Source organism: Stegostoma tigrinum, chromosome 1 (assembly GCF_030684315.1).
Source record: "Stegostoma tigrinum isolate sSteTig4 chromosome 1, sSteTig4.hap1, whole genome shotgun sequence".
Lineage (NCBI taxonomy): Eukaryota > Metazoa > Chordata > Chondrichthyes > Orectolobiformes > Stegostomatidae > Stegostoma > Stegostoma tigrinum.
In genome coordinates this window covers 62,058,390-62,085,146 of record NC_081354.1, presented here as the reverse complement: position 1 = coordinate 62,085,146, position 26,757 = coordinate 62,058,390, and the positions used below count along the sequence as shown (strand labels likewise).

The following is a 26,757-nucleotide window of genomic DNA, read 5'->3' as shown; positions in this document are numbered from 1 at the left end:
AAAGGGTCTGTTTCCCTGATGTATAGCTCTATGATTCTATGATATATTTTATACAAAGAGTATTGATTTAGGTAGATCCCTCTATCTTTTTCATGCTTTTCATAATCTCAAATAAAATCTCGTCAATGTCACTATTTCTAACCATTTAAATTTTGTTTAGTTAAAACACAGCAACTCCTGATTCACCACTGAGAAAAAAGGGGATAAAAATGTCTTTAGGAAGCTAGACAAGACATTTAAGATTGAGTAGAAGTCTCGTTATCTGCAGCTCAAGCTAAAATCAATAATAATGTACAAATTGGCATTACTGAACACTGAATATTGCATTCTTTCAGTACCTGGTGAACAAGTTCATGGGCAACAACTGAAGCCACCCGTTGCTGATTGTATGAGGAGGATTCATTTTTATCAAACAGCAAGTTAGTCTCTCTGTAGGTGATCAGTCCCCAGTTTTCCATAGCACCGGTACCAAAGTCTGGGATGGCAATCATATCTGCAATGTAGGCAACAGGATCAATAAGATTCATCTGACAGAAATACAGACAGTGTGTTCACATTAATCATTTAAATTTGCTGAGTAAACTACCATAAGACCACATGAAATTGACTGCTCCGGTATTCTTTCATCATTTGCAGGTTGTCATATGCTATACTTGGCATTTAATGATTAGATGGTAGATATTTACTATCATATTAATATTCAATGCTATTTTTAATGACTGTGTCTTGCTGATGAGAATCTGATTAATGTACTGATCCCTTTATACTTCAAAGCTTTTCTCGATGTTGAAACACTGAGATAGAGGAAACAACACATTTATTCTACAAGTCAAGGATACTTAATTATTTCGAGCTCAGCAGTAGCATTCAGTTCCACTGGTTCTCATGTGCACTCACAACTTTTATACATTTTTGTCCCTGCTTTGTAAGGTTACACAATTTGCTAGGTGCTTGAGATAGCAGTGTTTGGATATGAACATATTCAAAGATGTTAGTGGAGTAAGCAGCATGCACAATATATCAATTACATGTGTCCTGTGACCTGGTTAGGAATGAGTCATCAAGGACTGCTCACGTAGACCATCCGTTAACTATTTTGAATTAAAATGGTTCATAAAAAGTAGATCACTAATATTAAATTGGTAATGTGGAATGTGCTTTATTTTATAAGTTCACCTTGTTCTTGCTACTGCCATCTTGCAAATCCCTGTAACAAGATTTTCAAAGCCCATTATGAGGCAGAAATACAAAAATATTGGAGAAATTCAGGAAGTCTACAGAATCTGCGGTGAGACAAACAGAAGCGATGTTTGAGTAAAATATGACTGAGCTTCTCCAGCATTCGCTGTTTGTATTTCAGATCTCCAGCATCTGCAGTATGAGTTGTTATCCCAAATTCAAGCACTCTATGGCAACGGCTGGCCTTTACCTGTGACCTGGACAATTAGATGTAGATTTTCTAGTTTTGGTGTGGTTTGTAATGGTGGCAGACCAAACACAGTCCTTAACAAACCAACTCCATTCTACTTGCTCCTTTAAATGATCTGGCACTGCTCGCTGGCTGCACACATTATCAACAGCAAACATCTAGCACTCCTTAAAATCACCCTGAACTACTCAAAAACAACTAGACCTCTCTAAAAGCAAAAGGCATTGTGATTAGAAGAGGTGCTGAAAGTCAAGGTCAAAGAAAAACAGACTCAGAAGAGAATGAAAAACGGAGAAACGAGAGAGAGCAGTGTCCAATTTTACAAATGCTCCACTGGAGATCTTCGCGGAGGAGGTGGAATTCGGACATAATGTGTGTCCTGTTACAATTTGTGTAGGGTTATTTTTAATCCTTACTGTTGCCACATAATTGCATTCAGCAGCTGTCAAGTAAAGAGAGACAATCAAGAGTGGACACTGGTTGTAACACAAATGGCACTGCTTGTGTGAAATCAACAACATGAACTGCCTGGTCTGTAAGCATATGGCAAACCTGTGCTATCAGTACCAGTCCCTGGGCCAATAAGCCATGTGGCATATTTTGTCCCCTAAGTCTGTGCAGGCCTGGACGCTATTTTGGAGCTCTATACGAATTTATGAGCCCAATTACTCACTTGTTAAGTTTTAAATAGTTCAGACATTAACTTAACCCGCAGAAACCTTTTGGAAGATTGGAGTTGGTAGGAACTAAAATTAACGTAATTAGATGTCCTGCTCACTTGAATATCAAAAAATTAACACCCTGTACCAAAATGCATATTTAAATTCTGCCTTACTTGTTGGAGATGAATATTTTCAACACTGTCTCATGAAGCAAACCAAATTCACATCTATTCCTTTATTAGCTAACAATGATGAAAGCCACTGCAATAGAGGACAAGATAATAAAATGTGAGGCTGGATGAACACAGCAGGCCAAGCAGCATCTCAGGAGCACAAAAGCTGACGTTTCGGGCCTAGACCCTTCATCAGAGAGGGGGATGGGGGGAGGGAACTGGAATAAATAGGGAGAGAGGGGGAGGCGGACCGAAGATGGAGAGTAAAGAAGATAGGTGGAGAGGGTGTAGGTGGGGAGGTAGGGAGGGGATAGGTCAGTCCAGGGAAGACGGACAGGTCAAGGAGGTGGGATGAGGTTAGTAGGTAGCTGGGGGTGCGGCTTGGGGTGGGAGGAAGGGATGGGTGAGAGGAAGAACCGGTTAGGGAGGCAGAGACAGGTTGGACTGGTTTTGGGATGCAGTGGGTGGGGGGGAAGAGCTGGGCTGGTTGTGTGGTGCAGTGGGGGGAGGGGATGAACTGGGCTGGTTGAGGGATGCAGTGGGGGAAGGGGAGATTTTGAAACTGGTGAAGTCCACATTGATACCATATGGCTGCAGGGTTCCCAGGCGGAATATGAGTTGCTGTTCCTGCAACCTTCGGGTGGCATCATTGTGGCAGTGCAGGAGGCCCATGATGGACATGTCATCAAGAGAATGGGAGGGGGAGTGGAGATGGTTTGCGACTGGGAGGTGCAGTTGTTTGTTGCGAACTGAGCGGAGGTGTTCTGCAAAGCGGTCCCCAAGCCTCCGCTTGGTTTCCCCAATGTAGAGAAAGCCGCACCGGGTACAATAGAGGACAATCTGTGTTTGAGTGTCTGTGTGGCATGCACCTGTGGTGAGTGTCATATAATTTGGTTGTTACTCAATATACATTTGCGATACTTGATTAGTTATAAAACTGAAAGCAATTTTTTTTAAAAAGACTATGAATAATTAAAAGTCTGCACAGATCATAAGTTTTCCAATACAGTGCAAAGAGCCAAGTATTAAAATAAGTCAAAGAAATCCTACCGTGAGGAAGCAAGCCGAGTCCACACCATCCCTCCGAAGAGCATCACAGCCAGAACCCACTCCCCCATAATCCTATGTTTCCCATGGCTAATCCACCTAGCCTGCACATCCTGGACACTTGGAGCAATTGAGCATGGTCAATCTATCCAACCTGCATATCTTTGGACGGTGGGAGGAAACCAGAACACCCGGCCTGAAATCCATGCAGACACAGGGAGAATGCACAAACACCACACAGGTAGTCACCTGAGGCTGGAATCAAACCCAGGTCCCTGGCACTGTGAGGCAGCAGTACTAACGACTGTGTCACCCCAACTGATGAAGGTTACATTTCCTACACATTTTCTGGGTAAATATAACTTTAAATACTGAGCATGCCAAGACTCAATTGAACTCAATATATTTGTAACTAATGGTGCCAAGTCATTTGCAACAAAAGATTATTGTCAAGTCTAAGAAATTTATAGACACTAAGGCACTTTCTGCTGAGAGACAATGGACAGTGATTAGCAACTCTGATTGATTAATTACCATTTACCCAGTGATTCGTGGTTGGTTGTAGCATTTTAAATGCTTTTCCAGATAAATTCAGTTACATCATCCAGACTGTGGGTTAATATTACCCAAATTAAACTGGAGACAACAAAGGTGAGGTAGGAGACAGGTAAAATAAGAAGGAACTGCAACACCCAGGTCTCCAGGCAGTGGGGAGGAAGCGGACAGGGATTGCAAGGCCATTGGGCCACAATGACCGGGAGACAGGATGAGGGTGTGGTGCACCAGCTGGCTATCGAACTGGGGATGCCAGCCCATGCCAGTGGGTTGGCTGGTCAGGCTGAGGAAGTTATGGGCAAGAGTAGTTGGTCCTTGAAAATGCCCCAAAAGCAGGATCTCAGACCTCAACCAAACCAGATTATGCTTAGCGTTTGGAAGATTTCTTTGGTGGTCTCCCTATAGGATGGCATTCAACCTCACTTTTGTCCTCACTCAGACTGAGGCAATGTGCCTGCAAAGTCAACTGGCTACACAAGTGGTTCAATTAGACTTCTAGTGGGTTGCCAGCAGTGACAAAGTAGTATCACAAGAGTTGTTCTGGTCCAGGAGGAGGCCATTTGGCCCATCATACCTGCACCAATTATTTTACCAGTGCCCATTTCCGGCTTTTTCCCACAGCCTTGCACACGATTACTATCCAAATAATCATCCAATGCACTCTTGAATGCCTCAATTGAACCAGTGTCCCTTACATTTCCAGGCAGCACATTCCACACCATGACTACTCACTGTGTGAAAAATGCTTTTTCTCACATCACCCATGTTTATTTGCGCGTCATTTTATATCTATGGCCTGTTGTATTTTTTTTCTTTTATGAGCAAGAATAGCTTCTCCCTTCTGTCCAGCCCACTCCTGATTTTGAAAAGCTCTGTTAAAATCTCATCTCAGCCTTCTTCCCGACACGGATAACAGTGCCAAACTTTTTCAATCTATCCTCATAACTAAAAATCTTCGTTCCTTGATGCACGTTACCATTTTCTTCATGAGTAGTATTGATGGCTAAAGCAATTGAAACTTAATTAACCTGAGAATCCTCCTCAGACCACTTCCCTCCACTGTCAAGAGGAAACATATAAGTGTATAATTAAATAAAAACAGTTATATAGGGATGCATGGAAAGACAATTCAAATTACTGACTGAAACAATGAATGAATCATTACATTTTCTGTTGTTTTATCATGTTGCAATATGATAACCATTTGTAATTATAAGAAAGAAACTTTTTGGAACAGTACCTAATTTAGAAAGTGAGTAATTCATGTTAAAATATTGTTCAAAGTAGTCAAATATAGTTTTCATTGTATCTGCTGCATAAACTGCTGTCTTATTCTGTTCAGGCTGGACATAAATTCTCAGCTGAAAGGCAAACATACAAAAAAGTAGATTTAAACAAAATATACAGTGTTCCTCAATTCAGTTGATTCTCTAAGAAAACCTTTGTGCCCTTAAGTATTTCACCATCGACATGTTCCCTTCCCTCAAAACAATCCAATCTCAGGCATGCAATGCACTCCATTATGTTTTGTTAAGATCTCACTTTTTGCCTTCCTCTCCTGAAGTTTATTTCTTGAACCAAGGCTTCCCAGGTGCCACTTGGCCACTCCTCAGAGAAACTGATAAACGAGTGTGTGAAAAAGATTGACTATAGGAACATCCCAGCTGAACCTGATATGGTCACTTTGAAACATACAAGCTCCTGTAATTTCCCCCAACTTTGAATAGTAACCAGAAGCAGCAAGCTTGGCTGGTGTGCAAACACTAATGTCAGTATCCCAGCTGCTAAGGCCAGCTAACTCAGAATTGTTAAAAGCTTGATCCACATTCTTTGCTGTTACGTCTGGCTGAGTGCTGTACATTATTAAAATTGCTAGGTAGAATCATAAAGTTAAGACCTATGTTGGTGTCTCAGTGCGAGTTCTGTTAAAACATCACAGATTTATGGCACTGAACCGATTGGTGATTCTGACCAAGCAACTCAGTGGGCACTGTTTTGCCCAGCTGCACTGTTGTCCAGTTCACATTATTGCATAAAGTCAAAGTTACCTCCACTGTCATTGCAATTCGTTTCTGCCAGATGCATTATCAATTACTCATTCTTCTTTTAAATACTTTGCAATGAGTGCCACATGAAACAAACATATCTTGGGAGCATGAGGTAATTTTGTGGTTTTGCAACATCAAAACACTCAAACTTACTTCAGCATTAAAATGCTAGCTTGTTCTCAAGACAATAAACAACTCACTGGGACTCCTCTTGATGATATCCTTTCCTCGTGCACAAACTGATGAACAGCAAAACAGACCAAATAGGTACTCATTGGAACAGATTTTTCAAATGTAGTTTTTTTCTGATCAGCATCCACGGTTTCCACTTTCTGGAAGTTAAAGAAACTCAGTAAGTTGACTCTCATGTACCATAACATACTTGCACTTTGGTTTGTTTCAGTGCCTTTACATCTGTCATTGTACTAATACAATATATCCATACTTCTCTCAATATATAACAGATGTCACAGTTTAATGTGTGAAAAGTATAAAAGAGTGCGATAAAACTAATTATTTCTGACTGATCAACACCAGAATTTTTAAAGGTCCCTTCCCCCATCCCAAGGACAGAATCTAAGGATTTACAATGTACTACCACTTTACAGAAACTTTCCATTTTCGTCACTTCCCAATAGATAGTATTTTAATAGTAGGCTTAAAAGAATCGGCTACATTAAATACAAAACCATTTCAGCAAAGGGAGGCTGCAGATTCTAGATTACGTATAAACAGAAGCCAAGGAGAGCAGTGGAAAAAGAAAAGTACAGATGAAACATGCTTTCAATTTTCCTATAAACTTATTTGTTCAAATAGTTCATCAATTGCTACATCAATTTAATTTTTTAAGTGTCTCTGGTAAGCGAATTACCTCAACTGGCATGTTTGAAAGTGCTTGATACATCTTATTATGTATTAAAGAGATGGTGTATGTCGCTTTCTTGTTAGGTTCGTCAAAACATGGGAAAGATTTTCGTGCATCTGTTGGTTCGTGGTCTGTAGCTGCAATGCTCCTGTTAGAATAACAAGAATTTAAATGGATACATGGATAAATGGATAAAAATCCGAAAAATTGAAAGCAAAACCACTCAGATAAATACTTTCTGAAAATATTTTCCAATCAGGTGAACAATAAAATACAAGTAATGGGGCAAATAAAGAAGCAGCATGCAGTAAAAGGCAAAACCCTCCTATTATGAAATTTATCAGTTTTTAAAGGAAATGACTCTATTTTTGACAAACTACCCACCAAGTACATGTACATGGACAGAATTTTATATGCAATATCTGTCATCAAATAGCACAAGTGCATGATTTCTTGTTATTCATAGTTTAATTGACATATTTGATGATCCAACCGTAAACGTCAGCAAGAAGATAAGGTACCTGCGATGACCAAAATAAAGTCCATGTGAATCACTAATCTCCCTGTGGAGCTCGAGGAGAATGAGTTCTCTTGGTAATAGGTAATGGCACGACTAGAACTCATCACCTGCACCCTTTATAAAGCAGAGTCAGTTTTTAGTCATTTGAAAAATCTTTTGCTATGTTCTTGGCTGCACTTTAGCCCTACTTTGGGTGTCTGGTGCAGACGGGTGTAGTCAGATCAATAGAAATCTCCTTTTGAAGTCTGGCCAGGTTGGCTATAAACAGGTCCAAGCAGCAGGCTGTGGAGGGTGTCGTCTCTGTCAACTGTCTACCCCTCTTCCAAGGTTACATATGTGCCTGGAGGTCCTTGGAGAGAGAGCACTTGGTGTCCCTCAATGCTCTCACTGCCTTTAAAGAGAGGTGGGCACCACAGGAAATACAGTGCTTTATTCCCTTCTCCAATGTCATTTTGATTTAGTCCCTTCCTGCTCTCCCTGCATCCCCCTTCATTTTTGATGGACCACATGCCTATAATGGACTTTGCTTGTAAATATCTAATTGGCCACATGGGTGTTTTGCTGGTGGCAGTTAGCGTTTAAAAAATAAAATTTAAAAAGAGGATCACGGTGATTTTGGTGGTGAGAAAGTCACCTAGTTGCTGTATGAGTAATTTTGGGTAGATGAGAGACCCTGGATGATGCCAATGCTAAGTTGGTTAAAGTAAATAGGAAATTGTAGCTTCAAATTCCAATGGTGCCTTTGCTTCACTTTAGGAAAGGCTCTTGTGGTGTGGTTGTGGTGCCCGTGCCTCTAAGCCAGGAGACCCAGGTTCAAGTAACAGCTACTCTAGAGATGTGTAATAATATCTCTAAATGAGTTGATTAGAAAATATGAAAAAGCAGATCCAGGAAGGGCTTAGGTGCAGTGGCAGTGTCCCTACTTCTGCACCACAAGGCCCGGGTTCAAGATCCATCTGATCCAGATGTGTGTAATAGCATCTTTGAACAGGTTAATCAACGGGAAAAAAAAATTAAGTAGACTCAGAGGGCTCTTGTGGTGAAGGGGCAATGTCCCTAATTATATGCCAGGAGGTCAAGGTTCAAGTCCTACCTGGTCCCAAGGTGTGTAGTAACATCTCCAAACAGGTTGATCATGAATAATTAGTATGAGTCCTAGCCTGGGACTAGCTATGTACACCACAAATAGAGGCACTATTTTGGTGTTCAGAAACAAGTACTGTTCCTATTCAAGATAATAAAGTGTGATGCTGGATGAACACAGCAGGCCAAGCAGCACATCAAGAGCACAAAAGCTGACGTTTCGGGCCTAGACGCTTCATCAGAGATCCATCAGAGGCCCATCTGATGAAGGGTCTAGGCCCGAAACATCAGCTTTTGTGCTCCTGAGATGCTGCTTGGCCTGCTGTGTTCATTCAGCTTCACACTTTATTATCTTGGATTCTCCAGCATCTGCAGTTCCCATTATCTCTGATACACTGTTCCTAATCAGTCGGGTTCCCTGAGTTATCCTGGAGCCAAACTTCAGCATGAATTTTGTAACTTAAAGAGCATTAATGCAAATGTTTTTGCTGATAATAATATTAAACCAGGAAACCTGGTTTCAAGTCCCACCCACCCGCTCCAGAGGTGTGTAATAACATCTTTGAACATTGATTAGGAAAATATAGAATGCCAACTGATGAGGAAATTCCTCCTTTTGACTGACAATATTTGACAATATTTTTGTGCAGGAGTTTAACAGGAAAGCTTTCCATATCTCTCACTTCTCTCACAGCGAATGATGAGTGAATATATTTTTCACTGAATTTGTTTACTTTGAAGGAGTACTTGTTTGTTTAAATTTTAAAACTCAAATTCTAAATTAAACCTGAAAAAGCAATCACTACTGTAGACAGTCTTTTTTCAAAAGTCCAGTTGACCAATTACCCTGGTGCCAAACACTGCACAATAATTAACGTGCCTGAAAATGCTGCAGTCATTTTCTTATACCTGGTTGTTCAGAAGCAATAACAAACGGTAAATAGGATACTATCATTGCAAGCAATCACTTTATTTGGCAGGAAACAACATTGCAGGCATGTATTTTGCTTGTTTCATTAATAATTCATAGTCCCTAAATCAGAGGAGACCATGCAAAACTTGTTCCACAAGCCAATTTCTGCTCTGTTTCCAGTGCCCCCCAAAGAGTTCACCTTTTTATTGTCAGCACCTATTACAGAAATTTCCAATTATTTTCTCTTCTGTCAGTCACTCCTGTGAGGAGTCTGTTATCTTTCTCTTGTCTGGCTTGACTCATACTATCTGATATCAACTTACATAATTAGACAAGATGGTGGTGTAATGATCATTCCCTTTGCAACCAAAACTGGACCCATGGTTTATGCATGGAAACTCCTTCAGAAACTCCAGAAGACAGACCAAGAGTACGTGTGATGAAATTAGGTTTAACATGAATTGTCGAGCTGTTTTATTGTACAGCATGTTAATATGAATAGGAACATCATAGCCAGGTTCACTTTTCCGTTATTGGTGCTCCCATCTGATACAAAAGCAGTTTGTGCAAGATAATGATTGAAAATTCAGACAATAGATTCTACTGCAGTCTCCCTGCCCAAAGAACTGTCTCACTCGCTTACCCCACCAGAACTACCTCTGGTCAGTTCTCTTTCATTATTAATTGCTAATGATGACAGAGGTTGTTGATGGAGTTTTCTTGTGTCAACCCCGTTGCTGCTACTTCCGAGGACCTTTGCGGATGGCCTGGTATGACCCAGGATGAGACTGTAATGGCCCAGAAATTATTCCACAGGGGCAGAGGGCTTTGTAGAGATAACTTCTCTTCATTTCCCACCCCTCACCTGCTCAGACTTCAGTCTTGACTGAACTACTCAGTGGCAATGAGGCATTTTTCCAATTGTTAGTAAGAATTTGATATTTAACCACCAATACCACTTGTTCTGATACCCTGCCATTCCTTCCCTTTGGTGATGGCAGAGTCACTCTTTGTGACAGCAATCAGTTTGCTGCCTTCATCTCCTGGAAAAAGCTGCTTTCCTTGTAGTCATTCAATTTGACTCTTATGTCAGCTTCAAGTCAGACTGGCTACACATTTTGCACTGCCTCATCATCTACTGCACAAGAACTAAATCCACAAAACTAGTTTGGAATATAGGCTGACATTTCAAAGCTGCAAAATAAAAACCGAACAAACTGTGAATGCTGTAAATCAGGAATAAAAATAAAGTTGCTGGAAAAACTCAGCAGGTCTGGGAGCATCTGTGCAGAAAAATCAGCGTTAACGTTTCAGGTCTGGTGAACAGAGGAAGGGTCACCGATCCTAAAACGTTAACTCTGATTTTTTCTTCACAGATGCTGCAAGGCCGGCTGAGCTTTTCCATCAATTTTGATTTTACTTCAAAATTACAGTTGAGTTGGTGGTTACTACAGAAGAGTATCAGCAATCACTGAAATGTTATACTGCTTTTCATTGTTGATACCATATTGTTCCAAATAATCTGTCTGAATCCAAATCTAAACTACCCACCATACAGGTAGTGCGAATGTAACACTTCAGAGTCTAGATTAATTTTAGAACAATATTTGTAAAACATACATGCCAAGATGACCTCAGAGAGAGTCAAGTATGAATCTGCAATCCAAATACATTTGCAAAAGTTACGTAAAAAGATTTATTTGCAGCAAGAACAAATCAATTGTCATTTTCTTTTATTGCATGTTTAAATTGTTTTAAAACTGTCTGCTCTTCATTTACTGCTTGTAAGTCTCCCATGTTGCATTCTGTCACTAACCTACTGTTGCCATGGAAAGAAATACAGAAGGAAGAGACAGAAAAAAGAAACCTATCCATAACGTTTACTTTGTAAAGATGAAAGATGTTATTGTGCAACAAAGTGTGGAGCTGGATGAATACAGCAGGCCAAGCAGCATCTCAGGAGCACAGATGCTGCTTGGCCTGTTGTGTTCATCCAGCTCCACACTTTGTTGTCTTGGTTGTTGTCTTTGGGAACTCCAGCATCTGCAGTTCCCATTATCTCCGATGTTATTATGCATTCTGCTTGGAATTATTGTGCAAACGCTTGCGTGATTTTGAAAGGCTACCATCATTTTGAAGCTCCATTAGAACAAATTATATCAAAACTCAGTCTCATTGAGGTATCTAATGGATAAGAAAATGGGTAATAAACATACAATGTTTTGAAAACTAATCCTTTAGACGAGTTGACTATTTAGAAATACTGCTGGTAATAATAAAGATGTGCTTTTATAGAAAATGGTTTCATATTTTAATCTCTATTTAAGTAGAAAATATCAACATTGAATCAGAATCCCTACAGTGTAGAAAGAGGCCATTGGCCGATCGAGTCTGCGCTTACCCTCCGAACAGCACCCAACTTAAACCCTACCCTATCTCCATAACCACGCATTAACCCACATTGCCTGCACATCCATGAAGATTACAGGGCAATTTAGCATGTCCAATCCATCTAACCTTCACATCTTTGGAATGTGGGAGGAAACACACACAGACACAGGGAGAATGTGCAAACTCCAATTAGACCGTCGCCCAAGGCTGGAATTGAACCCAGGTCCATGGCGTTGAGAGGCAGCAGTGCTAAACACTGATATCATATTGCCAATGTAAGAAGGATAGGTTGCACCTGAATTGGAAAGGGACCAATATCGTGCTGGCAAGATTTGCTAGTGCTACTCAGGAGAATTTAAACCAGTGGTGGGGGTGGCTAAAGGGATAGTGAGAAAAGAGGTAAGTCTGAGGGTGGTCAGGTGCTTTAGAGGACCAGTTCAAATAGTTACGGCAGGCAAAAGCAAGGCAGGGAGCTAGGTAAGATTGACAAATTGAGCTGCATCATTTCAATGAAAGAGGTCTGACAGGTAAGGCAGATGTACTCAGGGCATAGTCGAGAACACAGGACTAGGATATCGTAGCTATTACAGAAACATGGCTCAGGAATGGGCAGGACTGGCAGTTAATGTTCCAGGGCTGAGATGCAAAAGTAAGGATAAAAAGAGAGGCAAGAAAGGAAGGGGAGTTGTGTTTTTGGTTACAGATAAATTTATGGCTGTACTCGGGGAGGATATTCCTGGAGGACATCCAGTAAAGTTATATGGTTGGAATTGAGAAATAAGAAAGAGTTGATATATATTGGGATTGCACTATTGGCCCCTCAATAGCCAGCAGGGAATAGAGAAGCAAATATATAAGGAGATCTCAGATACCTGTAAGAATAATATGGTTGCAAAGATAAGGGAATTTAACTTTCCAAACACAGACTGGGACTACCATAGTATTAACAGCTTGGATGGAGGGGAATTTGTTAAGTGTGTACAAGAAAATTTTCTTATTCAATATGTGGATGTACCTACTAGAGAAAGAGTAAAACGTGACCTTATTTCTTGGGAAATAAGACAGGGCAGTGTCAGTGGGGGAGCATGTTGCGGCCATGGCCAGTGATCATAATTCTATTAGTTTTAAAATGGTTATGGAAAAGGATAGACCTGATCTAAAAGTTGTGATTTAATGGGCACCCAATTTTGATGGTATTAGGCAAGAACTTTCAAAAGTTGATTGAGAGAGAGTGTTTGCAGGGAAAGGGACCTGATCAGGTGTGTCCCAGAACTTTATGGGAGCTAAGCAAGAGATTGTTGGGCCCCTTACTGAGGCATCAATGATAACCACAGGTGAGGTGCTGGACGGCTGGAGCTTGGCTAATGTGGTGCCATTATCTAAGGAAGGTGGTAAGGAAAAACCAGGGAACAATAGACCAGTGAGCCATCAGTAGTAACATCAGTGGTAAGTAAGTTGTTGGAAGGGATTCTGAGGAACAAGATTTACATGTATTTGAAAAGGCAAGGACTGATTAGGGGTAGATGACATTGCTTTGTGAATGGGAAATCAAGCCTCACTAACTTGATTGGATTTTTTGAAGTGCGAAAGAAGATTGATGAGGGCAGAACAGTAGGCATGGTGTATGTGGACTTCGGCAAAGCGTTTGACAAAGTTCCATGTGGTAGACTGGTTGGCAAGGTTAGATCACATGCTATCCAGGGGGAGCTAGCCAATTGGATACAAAACTGGCTCAAATGTAGGAGATACCAGTAGAGCATCATTTTTCAGACTAGAGCCCGTGACAAGTAATGAATCATAGATTCATAGAATCTCCATAGTGTGAAAACAGGCTATTCAGCCCAACAAGTCCACACCAACTCTCTGAAGAGCATCCCACCCAGACTTGTCCCCCTACCCTACTCTACATTTCCTATGACTAATGCACCAAACCTACACATCGCTGAACACCATGGCAAGGATCGGCTGCTTTTCATCATTTATATAAATTGCTTGGGTGTGAGTATAAGATTTACAGTTAGTAAGTTTATAGATGACACCAAAATTGATTGGGTAGGGGACTGTGAAGAAAGTTATCTCAGAGTACAACTGGACCTTGACCGGATGGGCCAAAGGGCTGAGGAGTGTCAGATGGAGTTTAATTTAGATAGATGTGAAGCGGTTGCAGTTTGATAAGGCAAATCATGGCAGGACTTCGGGAGTGTTACTGAACAAAGAGACCTAGGGGCGCGGGTGCACAATTCCTTGAAGGCGGAATTGAAGGTATTCAGGGTGGTGAAGAAGGTCTTTGGTATGCTTGCCTTCATTGGTCAGTGAATTGAATATAAGAGTTGGGATGTCATGTTGTGGCTGTACAGGACATTGGTGAGGCCACTTTTAGAACACCATGTTCAATTCTCGTCTCCCTGCTATAAGAAAGATGTTGTGAAACTTGAAAGGGTTCAGAAAACATTTCCAAGGATGTTGCCATGACTGGAGGATTTGAACTATAGGGGCAGGCTGAATAGGCTGGGGCGATTTTACCCCAGAGCGTCAGAGGCTGAGGGGTGACCTTACAGAGGTTTGTAAAATTGTGAGGTGCATGGATAGGGTGAATATACAAGGTCTTTTCCCCAGGGTGGGGGAACCCAAAATTAGAGGGCACAGGTTTGAGGTGAGAGGGGAAAGATTTAAAAGGTACCTAAGGGGCAACTTTTTCATGCAGAGGGTGGGTGCATGTATGGAATGAGCTACCAGAGGAAGTGATGGAGGCTGGTACAATTATAACATTTAAAAGGCTTCTGGGTGGGTACACAAATAGGAAGGGTTTACAGGGATATGGGCCAAATATTGGCAAATGGGATTAGATCAGCTTAGGATCTCTGGTCAGCATGTAAAAGTTGGACAGAAGGATCGGTTTCTGTGCTGTACAACTCTATGGCTATGTGAATTCGTAGATTTATATACATGTCTAATAAAACTCAATACAAATGGAAACAAACTTCATGATGACAAAGATAGTAGGAACGGCTGATGCTGGAGAATCTGAGATAACACGGCGTGAAGCCGGATGAACACAGCAGGCCAAGTGGCTTCAGAGGAGCAGGAAAGCTTGACGTTTCGGATCTGGACCCTTCTTCAGAAAAAGGGTCCCAACCTGAAACATCAAGCTTTCATGCTGTTCCACCTGCTGTATTAGATTAGATTAGATTCCCTATGGTGTGGAAACAGGCCCTTTGGCCCAACAAGTCCACACCATCCCTTGAAGCATCCCACCCAGACCCATCCCCCTATAACCCACACATCCCTGAACACTATGGGCAATTTAGCATGGCCAATCCACCTAACCTGCACATCTTTGGACTGTGGGAGGAAACCCACGTAGACTCAGGGAGAATGTGTAAACTCCACACAGATAGTCACCCAAGGCGGGAATTGAACGTGGGTCCCTGGTGCTGTGAGGCTGCAGTGCTAATACTGAGCCACACTGCCCCCCTATTCATCCAGCTACACACCGTGTTATTTCATAATAACAATCCAAGTACCAACTAAATTCACTTTTATACCTCCCTGAATCCCTTATAGTCAACGTCTACATGTCTGCATCGAAACCTTATATCAATAGAACATATTAAAGATTGGATTCAGCAGCAGGCAAGCTGAGAAAGGGGCGAGATCATGCAGGTAGAAATAGGCACAAATATGCTTTTGGGAGCTTCTCAAAATCAAATTAAGACATCAAGTCTGCAAACAGACCAGATCAATCAAAGACTGTGCCCAAGGAAAGGTGCTTCAAACAATTAGATTAAGTGCTAATATTTGGAAATGCAGACGTGTACAATAATGGCACTGCTTATTGTATAACATCAGTGAAATGCTACAGAAAGGCACTTCACACTTCTGTGAAAAAACGGTCATGGAGGATTGAGTTTGGGCTTAAAATCATGTTATTCTAAATAATAAAAATAACATATTTGGGTCAATAATGGTTTCCAATTTCTTCTGCAGGGACAGGTTGATTAAACATTCTATTTGTTTGTTTCAGAATTGACCCAAAATAAGTCGATATATCCAGCTGCTATAATGCTCCAGGAACAATGATGGGAAATAACTTATTGAGAAGACTTGTTTAACAGAGTCCCCTCCCTGTCGAAACAATTATCACCAATGTTTACATTTTATACTTTCAATGTGGCTTTTAAGAGGTAGACAAAATTGATTTAAAAATTCTATTAAAATAAAGCAAACAAACAATTTCAATAACCAAATTCTACAGGAGTTGAAATGAGACATAGCAATGTAGTTCTGTATTTCTTATCTGATCCCAATAAGATCCCAACAAATATTAAAATATGTGTTTTTGGAAAAAGCTATGAAAATTGATAAGAAAATAGTGAATAAAACCTGTTGCCTCATAATGAAAGTAGTTAGAGCAGTAATGCATAAGTGAACAGAAGAGGTTGATTCAAAAAGTGTTTTCTTATTTCTACATCACTACCATACCAAATGATTAAATAACATTTATTTATTTAAATTTTCAGTTATGCCTGTCGTCAAGAACTAGGTGTCTCCTGTCCCCTTTTGACTCTATTAACTCTAGTGAAGAAACAGACAGACAACCTTGATTTTGGTTCCATCATAAGATTGTTGTCGTTAATAAGGCCTATTGGTATAGGCAGCCCTAAGTTGCTAATACAAACATAACTGAAAAGAGCTAAAGATAATGGTGTGCATTCTTACATAACATCAGGACATTGCAAAATATTTCCAGGTCATTGAATTCAGTGATTTCAATATTTAAGTGCAGTGATCGTTGTAATGCAAATAAAAGTTGTGGTTTCCGCATGAGGTCCCAAAAACAGCAGAGAGAAGTGACCAATTAATCCGTAAGTGATTTGGGTAGGGGACACATTTCAGCCAGAGCAACACCATGGTAGGACAGATAACAAGCAATGATGAGTCAGAATACAGGAAGGACTTAGAGGGCTTGGCATCATGATGCAATGATAACAACCTTTCTCTCAATGTCAGCAAAACATTGACTTCAGGAAGAAAGGAAGAGGACATACCGCTTTCTACATCAATGGAGCTGAGATGGAGAGGGTCAAGAGTATGAAGGTCTTTGAGAGTGATGATAATGACAATCTGTCCTGGACTTGCCACGTAGTTGCGATGGTCAAGAAGGCACATGAATGCTTCTTCTTCCTCAGATGGCTCAGAAAATTCGGCATGTCTATAAGGATCCTCCCCAACTTTTACAGATGCACCATTGAAAGCATACTGCCTGGGTGCAAACCTGGTACAGCAACTGCTCTGCCCAGGGCCATACGAAAGTACAGAAGGTTGTGTGCACAGCACAGACCATCACAGAAGCTACCCTTCCATCCATGGGTTCCATTTATACTTCTTGTTGCTCTGGAAAGGCTGCTAATATCATCAAAGGCCCCTCCCGACCCAGTAATGCTCTCTCCCATCAGGGAGAAGATATAGATGCTTAAACACACACACCAACAGGTTCAAGAACAGTCTCCTCCCTGCCGTTAATAGACTGCTGAATGGACTCTTTAACTTCAAATAATGATGACCTTGCTAATGTTGATCTTGCTTTGCCCACCTCCTCTGCAGCTGTAACCTTGTATGCCTCACTCTGCTAAGCACCCTATGATCTGCTTGTCCTTGTTTGCTATGTTCTGCCTGTACTACTTGCAAAACAAAGCTTTTCACTGTACTTAGGTACATGCCACTACAATAAATCAAGTCTAAACTCTGCTGCACTGCTCTGAATAGTGCCATTGAATAGTTTATCCTCACCTAATTGAAAGATTTACCTGCCTTCTTTTATATTTTATCTGAAAGATACCTGAAGTAATGCACCAATATCATTCTGATTACCCATAAAAATCTGCCAATACATTTACTGTATTAAATATTTCTATATATTTGCCTACATTTTTGAATTTAACCCATTTCCTATTTCGAGTCTCTTTTTAAAGGAGGCAAAACTCATTCAGTACATTTCTAACTTGTTTTGAGACATGCATCTCCCAGGAACAATTATGTTAATGGTTAGAGAAGTACTCTTTCACGTAAATCTTCATTATCGTTACTAGGACTCCCTGCTTTACAAATGTTTAACTAACAAATACTGGTATTCAATTAAAAGCAGGGCCTGAGTTAGTCTTCTAGAGCCGAGAGACGTTGAGGATCTGGTAAATAATTCTTTGAAGTGCGCATCACATGTAGACAAGTGGTTAAGAAGGTGTTTAGCACATTTTCCTTTATTGCTCAGAACACTGAGTACAGGAGTTGGGACATCATGTTGAAATTGTACTGGAAGTTGATGAGGCCTTTCTGGAGTACTGTGTGCACTTCTAATCTCTCCATTATAGGAAGGAGATTACTAAACTGAAGAGGGTTCAGAAAAGATTTACTAGGATGTTGCCAGGAATAGAAGGTTTGAGATACAGGAAGGGGCTGAATAGGCTGGGACTTTTATTTATTAGAGTGTAGGAGATTGAGGGGTGACCTTATAGGTGTTTATAAAATCATGAGGAGTACAGATAAGGTGAATAGCAGGTGCCTTTTCCCTATGGTTTGGTTTGGAGTTATGGGTCAGCATGGATTGGTTGAAAAAAAGGGTCTGTGCTGTATGACTCTATGGCAAACAAATGTGATATCAAATAAGAGTGTAATTTTAAAAATTGGACATACAAACATTTCTTGCTCTAGGTGTCCTGAACTGCATTCCAACTTGCAGACAAATCAGCCAAGGAATGGAACCCACCTGCAATCCACAATCTGCCTATATATCAGATGTTATGATATTCTTGACCTCTTGATCTGGCCAAATCTGGCAATGTGACTTGATTTATTAACATCCTGTCTGGTAAAGCTGTTGACCATTACTCTGGACAACACAACAGTCATTATCTACAGATAATAAAATGTGAGGCTGGATGAACACAGCAGGCCAAGCAGCATCTCAGGAGCACAAAAGCTGACGTTTCGGGCCTAGACCCTTCATCAGAGAGGGGGATGGGGGGAGGGAACTGGAATAAATAGGGAGAGAGGGGGAGGCGGACCGAAGATGGAGAGTAAAGAAGATAGGTGGAGAGAGTGTAGGTGGGGAGGTAGGGAGGGGATAGGTCAGTCCAGGGAAGACGGACAGGTCAAGGAGGTGGGATGAGGTTAGTAGGTAGCGGGGGGTGCGGCTTGGGTGGGAGGAAGGGATGGGTGAGAGGAAGAACTGGTTAGGGAGGCAGAGACAGGTTGGACTGGTTTTGGGATGCAGTGGGTGGGGGGGAAGAGCTGGGCTGGTTGTGTGGTGCAGTGGGGGGAGGGGGCGAACTGGGCTGGTTGAGGGATGCAGTAGGGGAAGGGGAGATTTTGAAACATTCCGCATGGAGATGGCCTCAAGGCCCTCCGCTTCTTCCTGTCCCGCAGGCCCGACCAGTCCCCCTCCACCGACACTCTCATCCGCCTAGCTGAACTCGTCCTCACACTCAACAACTTCTCTTTTGACTCCTCCCACTTCCTACAGACTAAGGGGGTGGCCATGGGCACCCGCATGGGCCCCAGCCATGCCTGCCTCTTTGTAGGTTACGTGGAACAGTCCCTCTTCCGCACCTACACAGGCCCCAAACCCCACCTCTTCCTCCGGTACATTGATGACTGTATCGGCGCCGCCTCTTGCTCCCCAGAGGAGCTCGAACAGTTCATCCACTTCACCAACACCTTCCACCCCAACCTTCAGTTCACCTGGGCCATCTCCAGCACATCCCTCACCTTCCTGGACCTCTCAGTCTCCATCTCAGGCAACCAGCTTGCAACTGATGTCCACTTCAAGCCCACCGACTCCCACAGCTACCTAGAATACACCTCCTCCCACCCACCCTCCTGCAAAAATTCCATCCCCTATTCCCAATTCCTCCGCCTCCGCCGCATCTGCTCCCACGACAAGACATTCCACTCCCGCACATCCCAGATGTCCAAGTTCTTTAAGGACCGCAACTTTCCCCCCACGGTGATCGAGAACGCCCTTGACCGCGTCTCCCGCATTTCCCACAACACATCCCTCACACCCCGCCCCCGCCACAACCGCCCCAAGAGGATCCCCCTCGTTCTCACACACCACCCTACCAACCTCCGGATACAACGCATTATCCTCCGACACTTCCGCCATTTACAATCCGACCCCACCACCCAAGACATTTTTCCATCCCCTCCCCTGTCTGCTTTCCGGAGAGACCACTCTCTCCGCGACTCCCTTGTTCGCTCCACACTGCCCTCCAACCCCACCACACCCGGCACCTTCCCCTGCAACCGCAGGAAATGCTACACTTGTCCCCACACCTCCTCCCTCACCCCCATCCCAGGCCCCAAGATGACATTCCACATCAAGCAGAGGTTCACCTGCACATCTGCCAATGTGGTATACTGCATCCACTGTACCCGGTGCGGCTTCCTCTACATTGGGGAAACCAAGCGGAGGCTTGGGGACCGCTTTGCAGAACACCTCCGCTCAGTTCGCAAAAAACAACTGCACCTCCCAGTCGCAAACTATTTCCACTCCCCCTCCCATTCTCTTGATGACATGTCCATCATGGGCCTCCTGCACTGCCACAATGATGCCACCCGAAGGTTGCAGGAACAGCAACTCATATTCCGCCTGGGAACCCTGCAGCCATATGGTATCAATGTGGACTTCACCAGTTTCAAAATCTCCCCTTCCCCTACTGCATCCCTCAACCAGCCCAGTTCGTCCCCTCCCCCCACTGCACCACACAACCAGCCCAGCTCTTCCCCCCCACCCACTGCATCCCAAAACCAGTCCAACCTGTCTCTGCCTCCCTAACCAGTTCTTCCTCTCACCCATCCCTTCCTCCCACCCCAAGCCGCACCCCCCGCTACCTACTAACCTCATCCCACCTCCTTGACCTGTCCGTCTTCCCTGGACTGACCTATCCCCTCCCTACCTCCCCACCTACACTCTCTCCACCTATCTTCTTTACTCTCCATCTTCGGTCCGCCTCCCCCTCTCTCCCTATTTATTCCAGTTCCCTCCCCCCATCCCCCTCTCTGATGAAGGGTCTAGGCCCGAAACGTCAGCTTTTGTGCTCCTGAGATGCTGCTTGGCCTGCTGTGTTCATCCAGCCTCACATTTTATTATCTTGGAATCTCCAGCATCTGCAGTCCCCATTATTTCTGTCATTATCTACAATTTTCCCAATATACTTTGTAGACAAATCTCACAAGATGAAGTTGAAATCTTTGCACTCTTAGAGGCATTCTGTCAACATCCTTCTCATTCTGTTGAGAAATAACAATGTCTTCCATGTTGGCTTTTGTTATCTGAGGCTTAGTTGTTGTGCCTTTACTGCTGTAGCCCCCAGAACATAAATAAATGGATTATTTGAAGAGTCATGAAGTGTGAGACCTCTTCTTGCAAGTGTTTTAAAACTGCATGCAGTCCCTGATCATGGGATTCAACGTGGAATTCCCCACTCTGAAGTTAGTCCATTTTTGGGAATGGTCAATTAGTGATAGAATATCTTCCGTAACAGTGGGTGCTAGTTAGTTGCAGCTTCCTGGAGCGGCGTGATAGCTGATTCCATTCAGGAGATGCAAAAGACAGTTGAACTTTACCACCTCACGTATGATGTTTGGTCTGTTGCCAAAAATGAAAATCTTCCACCAGACTTCCCTGGGTCAGTTGAGAGTCCCCCATGAAATCCAGGCAGACAGTGGGGCTCCTGAATATATGTGCAGCAAGCAGCTCATATCCCAAGGGACTGCCATCGATGATGACCAGTATACAGTCAACTGTGTCAGCACTGCCTTTCCTGTGACAATCTGCCTTTGACAACAGGGGCCTTTGGAAGCCAACAAAAGGCCCTGGTCTATATGACCGATGTGTTGATCACTCTCTTCTACTGCAACAAAACCTGAGCTGTCTACCCCTGTCACGTTAAAATCCATAAAAGCTTCCACAAGCAGTGCCTGCAATGAATCCTGGAGATCCAGTGGAAGGACTACTAGAGCAACATGAATATCCTTCAAAAGGCTTTGCTTACCAGCATCAAAATGCTGTTCCTGATGAGCCAATTCTGCTGGCCAGGCCATTTTGATGCCCAAATATTGCATCCTTTGGCAAACACACTTCTCTCAACTTTCTGTTGGCCACTCTCAAAGGAAAGCCAAAAGGGCTTAACACTTAAGTTTGCACTAAAGCACAAAAACACTGAATGCTAACTGGGAGGAAAAAGCATCTAATCATTTGATTTGGCACCCCCTGATCCATCAAAGCAGAAGCCATTCCAAGAACATAAGACCATAAGACACAGGAGTGGAAGTAAGGCCATTTGGCCCATCAAGTCCACACCGCCATTTAAATCATGGCTGATGGGCATTTCAACACCGCTTCCCTGCACTCTCCCTGTAGCCCTTGATTCCTTCTGAGATCAAGAATTTGTCAAGGTCTGCCTTGAAGGCATCCAATGTCCTGGACTCCACTGCACTCTGCGACAATGAATTCCACAAGCCCACCACTCTCTGGCTGAAGAAATGTCGTCTCATTTCAGTTTTAAATTGACCCTCTCTAATTTTAAGGCTGTGCCCATGGTCCTAGTCTCCCTGCCTAATGGAAAAATTTCCTAGCGTCCACCCCTTCTAAACCATACATTATCTTGTAAGTTTCTATTAGATCTCCCCTCAACCTTCTAAACTCTAATGAGTACAATCCCAGGATCCTTAGCCGTTCATCATACGTTAAACCTAACATTCCAGGGATCATCCGTGTGAATCTCCGCTGGACACGCTCCAGGGCTAGTATGTCCTTCCTGAGGTGTGGGGCCCAAAATTGTACACAGTATTCTAAATGGGGCCTAACTGGAGCCTTATAAAGCCTCAGAAGCACATCGCTGCTTTTATATTCCAACCCTCTTGAGATAAACGACAACATTACATTTGCTTTCTTAATTATAGACTCTACCTGCAAGTTAACCTTTAGAGAATCCTGGACCAACACTCCCAGATCCCTTTGCACTTCTGATTTGAGAATTTTCTCACCGTTTAGAAAAAGTCCATGCCTGTATTCTTTTTTCCAAAGTGCAAAACCTCACATTTACTCACATTGAATTTCAATTAGACTTAGACTTAGAAACGCAACTATGACGTGGAGCAGTGGCAGAGGAAATAAAAAGGAAAGGCAATGCAGGAATGCTGTTTCTACTTCCCGACATAACAGCAATGCCCCATTGCAGGAGGACATGTGTATCCAAAACTGGGCTCCTCAATCTCTAAATATTCAGTTAGCCCGATATACGTCATCTTCAATACTGAGGGACTGCTAATGTTGGCTTCTCTTGAGCCACTGTCTCATAGATCACCATGTTATCATGCATATGATGTAGCAAAGACCATGTAAGATATTTGGTATCATTCCTTATAAAATTCTCTGGGTCAGATGCAATTCCAAACAGTAATCTGTTCAAAGAACTGTTCCAAAAGGAGCTATTAATGTGGTCAGCGATGTCGATTGCTCATTCAATCATATCTGGCAGAATCTGTAATTTTTTTGTTCTTTCAAGTGACTATTAATTTTTACCCTGTACAACTGTTTCTAGATGTTCCCCACCACTAAGGTAAAATTTGCTGGCCAGTAGTTAATGGTTTATCTTTATGCCTTTTTTTGAACAAGTTCATAATATTTAATATTCCACTGATACCACGCTAGAGTCGAAAGATGACAGAAAAATTATATCCAGTGCCTCTATAAAATTCATCCTGACTTCCCTCAGTATCTATGTTATACATCCTATTCAAGTCTGGCACCTTAGTCACTCTAAGGTACAACAGCCTGAACAAAGTTTCTTCCCTACTAATTTTAAGTCCTTAGAGTGTCTGAATTACCTCTCCTTTCACCATAGTATGGACCAGATTACAAACAGATCAAGAAAGATTCAAAATATTCATTTAACATATCAACCACATCCATCTCCATGAGTAAATCCCCCTTTTGACTCTTGATCAGCTCCACTCCATTTTGTGCCCTGTTTTACTCTTTTTTACTCTATAAAAAGAAGACTTATTATACGATCCACCTCTTTTATATGCTGCTTCACTTCCGCATGAAAGTTTCCATTCTCAGCCTGGTTCGCAATCAAGTCAATTTCTCTTCATTTCTATCTCTTTCATTATCCATCGAGGATTAATTTTCCCTTGGTTTACGTTTCAGGAGTATGGCGAAAATGTTACCTGTGGTGAGAAAGAGGGGGCATGAGGATGGTGTTCTATGCCACAGCCCACACTGTTATGTTTAAATGAGCAATATGTAAATCAGTCTGTTCAATATTGGTACAGGGAGGCTTAGTCATTCAGGCACCCAGCAACTCTAAAACTTGTCCCTTCCTGAACAATTTTTTTTTCTAAAGAAAGCCCACTGCTCGGAGAGAAAGTTAGAACAGCCGATGCTGGGGTCAGAGATAACACAGTGTGGAGTTGGAGGAACACAGCAGAACAGGCAGCATCAGAGGAGCAGGAAAGTTCACATTTCGGTTCAGGACCCTTCTTCAGAAATGGGGCCATTGCTTTGATACCCTTTTATACATTAATCTTTGATTTCAACTCCTCTGGGTGAGATCCATTCTCATCCCATTGAAAGTGGCTTTCCCTGGTTAATTATTTTTAAGTGATTGTTCTTTACCCTTTTCCAGAGCCAGCTTGAAACCTATGATACAATGATCACATTCCTCTAAATATTGTTCTACTGACACTTTATCAACCTCATTCCTAAGAATGAGGTCTAGCACTGCCTCCTTTCTCATTGGCCAGAAAACATGTTGCTGTAGATTTCTGTTCCTTTAACAGCGGAGGAACTCTTGCCCACCTTTGCTCCCTACCACTACTATCCCAGTTTATAGTCAGATAATTTAAAGATTCACATTATAAAATGTGATAGTCTATTGTTATTTCATACTCCAGACCTTGAGAACTAGCAGAAGATACAGAAACTTGAACACACATGCCAACAGGTTCCAGAACAGTTTCTTCCCTGCCATCATTAGACTGTTGAATTGACTCTCTAACTTCAAACAATGTTGATCTTGCTTTGCACACTCCTGTGCAGTTATGCCTCATTCTGCCTAAACACCCCATGATCTGTATATCCTCGTTTGCTATGATCAGCCTGTACTTCTCACAAACAAAGCTTTTCACTGTACTTAGGTAGACGAGACCACAATAAATTAAACGAAATATTGTTGAAAAAGGCATTAATGGCTATAAAGGGTGCATTCGCTAAGGTAATACTTCTACAAATCAGAATCTACTTGGCAACCAAGCTGCACTCTCCTCTTTGCAATACCGGGTTTTCTTATGAATTTGTATTTCTTGTGAAGTGTCTTAATGAGTGCTAGATGAAAAGCTTCAACAAAATGTGCTTTTTTCTCAGCAATACCATAATTATTACACCTCTCAGCAATTTCCTTGTAAATTACTTCTACTGCATCTGTCCCACCAGTTGGTGGCCAACAGATGACATTGAACGATGTAACTAACTTTAGTGTTCCTTAGCATTTGTTCAATAAAGGAACACACTTTGTTAGCTTGCAGTGCCATCTATTGTTGAATTTTTAATATATAAAAAGATCGCACAACTCCATTGTTTTAAACTGCCAGTAGATCAGGACCAAACATGTTCCCAAGAGACACATATCATGCAAAAAATCCAGAATGTTACCATAAAAATATTATAGTTTATTATTACCTGACATATGGTGATTCCATTAAAATGTAGCAAATGTTTTATGTCCACAGATAAATGGAGCTGGGGTTAACATAAGGGAGTTTCTGAAACTGCAGACTGTTTTCCTCATTTATTTTTAGACAGGTCATCAAACCAGTTCACCTTCAGGAAGAGGATGCTAACATTTGCCTACTCAACTGGATCTTATTATCTAAAAATGGTAGCAACTGCATGTGCATAATTAAGCCCAGAAATTGCTGTTCAAAAGTGTCCTGCTCAACTACAGAATAAATTCACTGGAAAGTGTTAGATGTTCATTCAATGTGAGTATCTTTTCGAAGGCATTACCACCTTTACTGCCTCTTTAGTTCCAAGAATTAACTTTTACAAATATTATGCATCAGTTCTGCAGGTTTTTTTCATAGTTGCCAGAAGTTCCAAACAAAATTTTTTTTTTTAATTTTTTTTCTTTTCTGTCTCGATTAGTATGTGAAGTACCACATCAAATTGCATGCTTAGTGTATTCTGTGGTAAATCAGGTATCCCATCAGGTAACTTTTCACCAAACGTTTAGAGGAACCTTGAATATCTATTTCAAATGTTCATAATTAACTGTGACCATGTATTCTAACGGGAATAATGAACAGTACGGTACGCTATTGTCTATGCAGTGAAATGTGGAGACGGTCAGGTTCTCAGATGCCTGTTGCCCCTGTTGTGGTACTGCGGGTGCACCACATGGACTGCATCACAGTACCACCTTCACAACTGCAGTGAAGGACAGGCAATAAATCTAAATACTCACATCTTGTTAAATGGAATGATAAAAAGGAAAAACAGAAGTGATCCCATTATCTTTATTTCTCCAAGAACTATCATTGCATACTCCTCTCAAGCCTGAAGAAGGAAAAAACGTTTCACCACTATTCTCCATTTTCCAACCTGGGTGAACAAATGCATTCTTACTGTCCCTTTGAGCCTATGGAGTTTAATTCTGCTAACAAGTCTATTATGTGGTACTTGGTAAAATGTCTTTTGAAACCGATACACAGTGTCAACCAAATGCCATCAATATTCCCAATTTCTTCAAAATTAATACATCAAAATCAAATATAATTTGCCCTTTGCTACTGTATGCCATCATTCACTTACTGGTTTTCTAAAATTATTAAGTTTGCCCCAGATTCGTGCTTCACCATTGATGGTAGGCTGGCAGAATTTAGCTGCCAGATTTATCTCACTCCTGTTTTTGTAAAAAAAACTGCAGTAATTTCTCAAGTTCTTTGGCATTATCCAAGGAAAATTTTCAGACCATGGCCAGAGCGCCACAAAAATCATCCTTTACTTC

General features: G+C 41.9%; 1 protein-coding gene across 2 annotated transcripts in view; it reads right to left on the bottom strand.

Annotated features, from left to right (window-relative positions):
- The window catches only part of enpep (glutamyl aminopeptidase), a 73,529-nt gene that overhangs the window by 32,415 nt on the left and 14,357 nt on the right, over positions 1-26,757 (bottom strand). For both annotated transcript variants that reach the window (XM_059645838.1, XM_048536883.1), the window contains exons 2-5: positions 6,786-6,927; positions 6,115-6,246; positions 5,107-5,227; positions 339-493 (exon numbers count right to left, since the gene is read on the bottom strand). In XM_059645838.1, coding sequence (XP_059501821.1) covers positions 339-493; positions 5,107-5,227; positions 6,115-6,246; positions 6,786-6,927 — 550 coding nt within the window. The remainder of the gene's footprint in view (positions 1-338; positions 494-5,106; positions 5,228-6,114; positions 6,247-6,785; positions 6,928-26,757) is intronic.